Raw genomic sequence first — 10,107 nt, 5'->3', positions numbered from 1 at the left:
TTATATCAAACATCAATGGATCCACCTTTACTTTTGTTATATTCTATTAATGTATGCATGGAAATGGAAATGGAAATGGAAATGGAATGGAATGGAATGGATGATCATCTTCATCCATTTGTTGATAAGGATGAACCAATAACCTTATTATATTTAAATTCAATTCAATCCAATCCAATTCATTCATTTTTTTACCTTTAATTTGCACTCTTTGTCCTTGCCAATATTGTCCTTGTTCAATTCCATGTATATCCCCTTAAAGTATCTTCCCCATAAATATCTTTCTTTGGCTTTCTTCCTTCATTTACACCAAACTATGGTGTTAATTAATATACATGCAAGAGATTGGATTGGAGCTAATATTGCATCCATCATCGTCCACCGTTGATAATTAAACCCTTTTAGCTACCTACCTATTTACATTTCAGATTGAGGCTAATTAAGATGATCGTCATTAAACAAATATAATCACTTTTTATTTTCTTTAATGACTTCAGAGTTTCTCTTGTACCAGACGCATCTTTGTTTCTTTTTAATTAAAAATAAAAAAATTCGGGTTGGCAGAAACTCTCACTTATTGTCTAGTGGTGCATGTCGCCATACAGTCTACAGTGTCCCGAGAGTAGTAGGACATAGCTAAGTCAATATCTCCAACGGGCAGGGGACAATGTTGTTGGTATGAGTAGTAGCTATATATAATTAATAAGGTGTATTGAGAAGGTGGGTAGTTGATCAGGGCATGCAGTGTTTCTAATCGTGTTCTTTTTCTCTGTTTTTATTGTCAATATTCTTTGGCAAAAGTTGATACTCTTTACCCAAGCTTTAGGAGAATAAGGCACCCTATGCATCAAACAGGAGAGATCAATCGTTGTTTTGGTTTTATTCGTAATAAACTGCTCTTTTTATTTTGTGACTGTTTAATCCATTAGAATCATTCATTTTAGAGAATGTCAAATTAAATCAATTTTAAATCATTATTCACTATATATTGACTTGGTGGGAAACGTATTATTGCCACACTATCTGGCAACTTATAAGAGCTGAACAATGAATTATACCGTTGATCATGTTGACTCTTGCATGAACCACATTCCCAGTTTATAATTTGAGTCGACATGTCACGTGATGTTGTCATCAACTTGCTAGATGTTGGGATAGCTTTATCCCTTTTCAAAGCTCTTTCTCTCATATATTCGGTGCCCAATAAGATAATGTGTGAATATTCTGTTCTGATACCATGATAGAATTAGAGCACCAACTCAAAATAGTAGGCCAAAACACGATGAGATGACAAGGAAGAGTTGCCATGCATGAGGAATCCTATGGTAATAACAATAGAGTAATGATTAGAGTGTTCATGCATGTCATGAGTTTGTTTGGCTGCATGACGTTAGTTGGCGAAACACTTGGTAGAATGGATCATAAGAGTAGTAGCCAACCCTCCTTTTTTAGCATAGTTGATACCGTTTTAGGCTTATATGGGGTGAAATGACTTGACTGACTTTGTATGGTCTATTTTCATTCATTGGATTTGCATGAAGTCTTTCGTGGTTTTAGGTTGCTCGGGCTTGTTTAGCCATCTTGAACTTAAAAAAACAGTTAGTATGTAATTAACCCGTAATAAGTATTATATGATATATGGTTTGACCATGATCAAATCTGTGATCCTTTTCCTTGTTCGATATATGACGGCCAATCTAATTGTCAAAACATTTTGGACTATCATCACTCCATGGCTAATGACCATGTTACAAGGACTTAAACATGAACTCTTACTGTAGAAAGGAGAAAGATGTAGTTCAATTCTATGAAGGGCAGAGGTATGTCCTAATTGAAAACTGAAACATATACAGAGTTAGAAGCATATCCCTAAGAAATCTTATCTAGGAATACTAACTTGTAGCGTATTTCTCTTCCTAATTTTAGAAGCGATTCCATGGTCGAATTCCACCATCCGTTGATAGAAAACAAAAAAAAATCTAGGAATACCAAAAGATTAAAGGCCACTTTTTAGTTTCTCATACTAGGTGATTAAAAAAAAGGGGGCATTAAAATTTTCATCGTTGAATAAGATGATGTTATTTTTATGAAAATGGATAAACTGGTGTGAGGTTGGACTTTGATTTTGGTAATTTGTTTTAGAATTATTATGAAAAATACGCATAGACATGTGTATATGAATAATAATATACATAAACAAAGATCAAAACTAAAATCTAACATAACATCAGTGTTTAATAAAAAAAATTAATCTAATCTAAAGATGAAAATATAATTTTATATAGAACAAATTATATAATTGTTATATATTTTTAAAATTTTGTTCATTATATCAAATGAACGAACTAGTAGTGGTACTGAAAGAGGTGAGAGCGTTAACCAAGGTGGTTGGTGTGAGTGGTTCGGCACTCTCATTCCTTAAGAGAGGTCAGGGGTTCGATCCCTGCTCTCGTACGAAGTCACCACTTTGGCCAACACTTTACCCCTTACGGGCCGATCCGGTGTGAGTGGGGATTAGTCTGGGTTGTGGTTAAGGCTTAAAGGTGCCACCCATAGTTGGGGCCTATCCAGGACCACCTCATGGTTCAGACCAAAAAAAAAAAAAAAAGGTGAGAGGGTTAAGATTGTTGGTAGCTACCGAAGAATATGAATATCCTAATTGATGGCAAAGTAGATTAGAGGAAGGTTTTAAAACCATTCAAAACCTCAATAAATATGTAAACAAATGATAATTCAGTGGCATAGAGTTAGAGTCCTAGGTTGACCTCATGCGTCGTAGTTTTCCATAAGGAGAGACTAAACTGGTGAAAGAGTTTAATGCTTGGCTTCCACTAATTGAAGTAAAAAAGAATAAAATTTTGACATTTTTTCAAAGAAAAAACTTATTTCCGTTCTACTCACTTGGTCAGGCCAAATTAGGAATTCCAAAATTAATATCCAAACACTTGTTGATTTGGATCAAATCCATCAAGAGACTTATACGTCAGAAAAAGAGAGCTCATGGGGCCAGCGCAGATGGTAACTTAGGTTAGGTAGGGGTAGGACACCATGGAGCATCCAAAGAAACCAAAACATCTTGCTTACCATGTTTCCACTTGGACAACAATCCTTAGTACGCCACTGATCTACATATATAGCACATGTTCCACATACCGATAAATACGATTTAACTTTCAAAACACATCAACATCTTTATATTATATGAAAAAAAAAATAAGAGAGAAGGCACTTCAACAATCCTAATTGGGACCTTGCTATTACCAGGCAAGAATATCGTCCCTCAATCTGATACCACTCAAGTGTCTCAAGCCAACTATCCACTCTGATACCACTTATTAAGGCCCACATCCTCTTAGCTCGTTGTTAATGGTGTAATTGCATCAATATTGTTCTAAACTTAACCACCTAGATCTATCTATGATTGATCATGTCCATGAATTCATCCAGGTATGAGATTTTATCTCAAAAAGCCTTAGTACAATTTAGGGAGAGCTACCTTTTATGTTGCTACAATATCTTGAGACATACACAACTTGAAGGACTTGCACAACTCTTAGCACTGGGGCTTTGCAAGCTACACTAGAGGTAGACATTGTTCTTTACTCCCATGCACACCATAAAAGAGGATCATACCCTATACAATTCCACGGTCACGATGTATTGTGCTTCGTTCAGTTGAGCCATCAAATTCGAATCCACTTGTTATCTGCTTATGTGTCCCAAATTTTACCTTGCACCCTAATTCAACTACCATGTAGAGTTCAGGTACTATTAAGAGTCACACATCGAAGAAGGGAAGCTTAGTTTAAGAATTTAAAAGATCTTGGACCTGTTCACTTCACCTATTGTCAATTGGTTTTGAGTTGGATGCTTGCATTATAATATGTTATAAGATAGTATAAGATAGTATAGCTTTATTGAGGAAATTACCATTTAGTGGTAGATTGATGATTGTGGAATATAAAGTGATAGAATCCAATTGTAATGTGATCCCTATCATAATATGCATTCAATACCTCAAAAAGGTCGTTTTTCTTTGTGTCAATTTTAGGCTTTCATATAACTTGGGAGTGAAGGGTTGCGAGATAGATGTCAAGAAAGAGACGGAAGCCTTTTTCTTATGAACACAACACTGCACCTATGTAGGCACCTGCTTATTGAGACACTCGTGAAGGGAAGGGTTTAATATAGATTTGAAAACCGAGAGAGAGAGCTAGGTAGCAGCCCTCTGTTTTTGTTTGCATAAAGTTTGATAAGACTGGTAGGGCAAGTTTAACTTCATGTGAAACAGCGTACAACTAGAAAATAAAAAGAGCTCACATGAGAAGAATGTGTACCAAAAGACTAGTTAATGGAGGAATTTATAAAAAAATGTAGTGAAAAGGACAAACGCATATTGTTAAGACACTCATTTCCTCTTATCCACTCTTTTTATTTATTTACGAAATCTCTGTCCCAACCTAGGAATACGCTAAAATTGACTTTTGTAGATTCCCTCAACTCGTGGAGCTCAACACCCTCCACAAAGAAAAAGAAACCTCATTCTTTTTGACATGTTAGTTGCATTCTCTCTCTCTCTCTCTCTCTCTCTCTCTCTCTCTCTCTCTCTCTCTCTTAGAATTTAGTTTCACTCTCTCTCGCTCCTTCTCATACATATTAAACACATTCATTTCCAAGATATTGCCTTTCGAAAAATCTATATTCTGCTTTCTAAGACTCATCAAATTACCAAGTATGATACGCATGCGCACACCAAAATAAAAGGGAATAAGGTGCAAAATGAGATAGACAAGCAATGTCTCTAACACCACCAATCAAAAAACATAGAGTAAAATCACGATAAGTCATGTTTGTAATATCAAGCTAGCTGATTTTGTAAAAAGTCATCAATCATCATTTAGAGATTTTAAGTGGCTAAATTAGAAGAGAATATCCACATATTTATCGTGAAGATTCGTGGTCGGACAATGCTTTCATACAATAAGTGATTTCATAGCCCAAATAACGCTTGGAATTTGGACTCTCGTGAAGTAATTTGGAGAGTTTGAAAATTAGCGCATTTGAATCAAGTGAAGTTAGCTCACTTTCCCATATTGTAAAGATAAGAAACTTATCTAGAGCTTAGAAAATGTTGGGCTACTCCCCATTATTTACTCACGTATGAAGCCCAACAGCCCACATGCTCCACATCACCTAATATCTAATATGTGTTGGGTTGGAACATCATCCTCATTCAGTAAGGAATGGCTCCAAGCTCACCAAGTTGAGATTGTGGGGAAGTGTGCTATAGAGTTTGAATAGTAATGGCTCCAAGCTCACCAAGTTGAGATTGTGGGGAAGTGTGCTTTAGAGTAGAATCACGTTCGTAAATTCAACGTTCTCTCTGTCATTCCTACTTTATAGCATTTGTGACTTGGAAAATAACGTTTCCGTTGACCCTTCATAATGCAATTCAGAGGTAAATCAAATAATGCCAAATAACTTTTGGCATGCCACTTACTCTTAATCCCCAAATTCTGAATTTCTTAATTTACTTTAAGTACTGTAGCAATGGATGCTATTTCTATTCTATTTATGTTTTAGATGAATTAAATTCATTCAAATGGCATCTTGTCTTTTTAGATGTATGTATGTCATGAATGGTTACAACTTTCATTTTGATGCACAAAATAACCTTTGCTTATGAACCTTTTTGGCTTATGATCAATTGCTTCAGTTTAGGAAAGGTTCTTGAGCGTTACCAGATACATAATGATGAAGAAAATGCTGCTCCCAAGAGTGTTGGTGGTACTGGCAAGGTTAGTCAAACCTTTTGACCTACACAGTCATCTTTATTTTGCTTTTTTTTTTTTTTTTTTTGCTTTTTTTTATTGATCACAACGGCAGTCCTTGCCTCTACTCAAAACCGTCTCCATCCTTGTCTATTGAAACTTTAGGATCTAAGACAGCCCGTAGGATAAAAGGGATCAAACCCATCCTTTTCTTTTTTGTCACGAAACTCATACTCTACTCTGATCTTTTAACATTTTCCCACTTCTCGATCACCATCTGAGGTAGCCCCAGAGGCTTCCATTAATAAGTACTATTTTCAACGTTGTGTTGAAATTGAGATTATAGACTGGATTGGCCTATATCTTAATCCACCAAAGTCATATATCGAGTTCCCTAATAATACATTTTTGTGCAACCACCATTCCTATTTGACATAAAAAGATTCCACGATCCCCAGCTGAACTTATTTGGATAGCCGGATTTTCCGATGAAGAATGTACTTTTGATATACATTGTTGGTACGCTTTCTTTGAGCTTAAGCTGTTGATCCACTTCCCATGAGCTTCAGCTTTTGGGATTGGTGGCATCTACATTGTATCACAAACCACAATACAAGTGGTCCTATACAGAAGTATGATAAGAATACAATGTAATCAGATAACGAAGAGAAATCCCACATGGGATAAGCATAGACCCGAGATAGAGTCCTGAGTACAATAGTCATCTAATACCCTAGTCCCCACTTTGTTATTTGTAAGGTGAATAGGGTGCTTGACCTATGTGTTATATATCTCTCCAAGTGCAGGATTGAGCTGCACGTGTGGGAGTTTGTAAGTCACTTGACAATTGTATTTGATCCACAGAGTCTAATGCACCTGCCATAGGTTAAAGGATAAAAATGGATATTGAAAACAAAAAAGAGAGCAGAAAAATGGATATTGGCATTGCAGATGAATGATGATGAAAATGTTAAAAGGACACACACTATCTCTTTTCCAGTGCAGTTATTGAAATGAAAGTCATACCAATATACTGTATTTGCTAGTACCCCATGTTTTATTTTCCCTATATTCTCTGGATAAGAAGAGGTTTATCATCTATAACATGGTCTTTTCTCACTCTTTTAATCTCGGGTGCAGAAGAATCCTTCAGAATGGAGTGGTCTCTGCGCAGGCCCTAACCGGTCACTGAAAACGATTCAAAGGTATGGTACATGTGCAGACATTTCATTTTGTTCATCCACATGACTTGGATTTGGTTTTTGAGTTTGTGTTTGTGTTTGCAGTGAGTTGGAAGCACAAAACATTGAAAATCTGGATGTGACAGAGCTCACCCAACTTGAGAAGCAATTGGATACACTATTAAGACAAACAAGATCAAGAAAGGTTGCTAATCGTTTTTTTTTAATTATCAGACCCTCATTAATTAAACTAGCATATATTCTGGTTTATGGTGACATCTCATTGAAAAGAACTAGGTTTTATGGTTTCACTTTGACTGGTTACAAGGGCTCTTCCCAATAAGTGAAGTACCTATTTTTGGGATCTAAACCCGCATAAATAGTTTCTTCTTCTAGCTAGAATCACATTGATGATCAGTAAAGTTCCAAATGCGTGTTCTGTATGCTTTTGTCCTCAAGTTTTGGAGTTGGTAGATCCTGTGAACAGAGTATTAATTCCTGCACGTTCTGTATTTAATTTTAGAATATATATATATATATATATATATATATATATATATATATATATATATATATATATAATTCATCCCTGAAATTTGAAATTTCATGTGAAAGAGCATCAATAAGCATCAATGGCTTATGACAGAATTGATAATTGGAGATAAGGTTCTTCCAAAGAAACACCAAAAGTTTAGCAACTTTTTACTCTTGAACTATTAACAATATGGAATGAAGGCTCAGTTATTTGATAAATGGAGAAAGGATTATCTCTTCTTATTCTTCTTTTTCAGCACATAATAAGTGTATACTCTAAATTCTCAATAACTGGTAAGAGTAAAAAGTTGGCAATTTGGGTCTGTGGCATGCAATTTCCTTGTAGACTAAATTTGTGGTGGTTGTTTTATGGTAAGAGTTTGAGATACTGCTAATTACACGGTTACACTAGACTGACTCGAGTATTAAATTAATGAATGCAGACACAGCTGATGATGGACAGCCTAACAGCTCTTATTGAGAAGGTAATCTCTCATGTTCTTAATTACACTCGAACTCCATTTAATTTGCATTAGAGTAAATTAAATTGTTATCTGCCAATTATGTATTCAATTCAACTGTGCATATGAGCAGAAACTGAGTGATTTCTTAGAATTGAAGGAAGAGTGTTGTTTGTTGTCATCAAGTAGCAGAATGGTTGGTGTTTAATTGCTTGCAATATCTGATTTCTTCATAGGGTTTTTGTGGAGTCTCCTGGCAGGGGAATTTGTGTTTTTGGCTTTTGTTTTCTGGATGAATTAAATGTTTAAGCAGAAAAGCATGGTTTTGGTTCTCAGTAATGTGGTTCTTTTTGTATTTCTCAGCTATTATTTTATGTAGGGTTAACTTATGTTGGTTGAGTTGAGAGTGGTAACCAAGGGAGAAACTAATTTGTATTTGTTAACTCTAATGAACAGGAAAAACAACTGCAGGAAGAGAAGCTTCTGATGGAAAAGGAGGTATATATTGTATAATAATATACTAGAAATTGAGAGAGAGAGAGAGAGAAAAAACAAGTTAAATACACAACTCACCGGGACTTGATGGTGTATGTATGTAATTTACGTGAGAAGGTGCTTAAAATTTTGGTGGGTTTCAGATTGCAGAGCTGAAGGAGCGGAAGAACAAGGAACAAGCTGAGGAAGCGGATCAGCAGAGTTGTTCTGCTAACAACAACAACAACAGCGATGACAATGCTCCTCCCAGACAGACGATGCTCCATTTGTTCTGAATTTTCTAAGGGGAGGGGGAAAAATGTGGCAACACCTCCAGTTGCCACGCCTAAGCTCGAGTGGACATTTGTCTCGAGATTGTCCGGTCCGATAGGCCAATTGCAGGGCTCAGTGGCTCAGTTTGTATGTTTGTATCATATAGGTGTGATTTGTATGAGTTGAATTTGTAGGCCACCGCCGTGTAATAATAATATGTATGTATCATATCATATATATCACCGTCGCTATAATTAACTAGTTTTTCTTCTTTCTCTTCTGTTTTTTCCAAATATAATTATATATATATATATATTTTATACTTTTGACTGAGCAGCTGAGCTGAGCCTATAAGTAGCGAACCGTACTGCTTATATCATAATAAAAGGGCAACTGGACGGGACCACTATGTGAATAGTGTGTATCTAGTGTACTATGATTATGATGGATTGATGGTTTCTCGATCCGGCAGCTCAGGTTTCATCCTTTATTTATACACAAGGACAAGACAAGTACGTATTTATCTATTTCCTTCATCATCGGAACTTCCTATGAAAGTGACCCTTGGGAAAAGAGAAACAAGTTTTTCTCATTTTCAATTACATTATGTAAAAAATGAAAACAAATCAAACAAATGGAGTTTTTTTCTCTGCACTCTGGGTTGTTGAAAGCAAAGAAACATTTGATTTCAATGGATTTAGAAAAATAATACAAGAGAGAGTGTAGAGAAGATGAAGAATCCAGTGGCAGATGTAGAATTTCATGATTCGAGGTCGGCTTATATGTATGTGTGTGTGTGTATATTTATATATATATATATATATATATATATATATATATCTAGCTGCTTGCAAATGCAATTGCATCTCTTCTAGTTTCATTCATTTCTATAATTTCTTCTTATTTATTTCTCTTATACAATACAAGCAATGAATGTACGTGTGAAATTAACAAAGCAAGAAGTGAAAACCGTTTAGGCGACCAATGACCAACAATTTCTCTCTCCCGCGTCAAGTTGTAGAGAGCGTTTTCCCCAAGTTTTGTGCTGGAATTTGGTTCTCCGTCCCTCAGTCTTCTTGAGGTCTGTATGGTGTCTTTTTGGGCTCTGTTTTAGGGATCTTTGTAGATCAGCCACTCTTGGCGTCTCAATTTGCAGGTTGGTTTTGATATGCTATTGATCTCTGTGTGTCTTTGGAGGTGGAGTTGATAGATCTTGATGGATCTGCATTTAATGGATGTTGTGCGATCATGTGGGGTGCTGAAGGCACTATGGTCTTCTATGGCCAGTTGATTGTTGAGCGGCAATGCCCTTTTAACTTCTTCGTGTTTCTAGGCCCTAGCTAGCTACTGCAAAGTTTTCTCTATCCTGGTCTCTGTGAAACACTGAGGGGGGGTTTTCTAGATCATCTCTCA

At 36.0% G+C, this 10,107-nt stretch overlaps 1 protein-coding gene across 1 annotated transcript in view; it reads left to right on the top strand.

Moving 5' to 3' along the window:
• The window catches only part of LOC110764314 (MADS-box transcription factor 14-like), a 9,888-nt gene extending 919 nt beyond the window's left edge, over positions 1-8,969 (top strand). Inside the window, exons 2-7 of the mRNA XM_021967247.2 lie at positions 5,717-5,798; positions 6,912-6,976; positions 7,058-7,157; positions 7,930-7,971; positions 8,404-8,445; positions 8,586-8,969. Coding sequence (XP_021822939.1) covers positions 5,717-5,798; positions 6,912-6,976; positions 7,058-7,157; positions 7,930-7,971; positions 8,404-8,445; positions 8,586-8,717 — 463 coding nt within the window. The 3' untranslated portion in view covers positions 8,718-8,969. The remainder of the gene's footprint in view (positions 1-5,716; positions 5,799-6,911; positions 6,977-7,057; positions 7,158-7,929; positions 7,972-8,403; positions 8,446-8,585) is intronic.
• Positions 8,970-10,107: the final 1,138 nt, after the last annotated feature.

Source organism: Prunus avium, chromosome 3 (genome assembly GCF_965620075.1).
Source record: "Prunus avium chromosome 3, drPruAviu1.hap1.1, whole genome shotgun sequence".
Taxonomy (NCBI): Eukaryota; Viridiplantae; Streptophyta; class Magnoliopsida; order Rosales; family Rosaceae; genus Prunus; species Prunus avium.
Note: the sequence above shows the minus strand (reverse complement) of the source record. Positions and strands in the feature narration are given on the sequence as shown.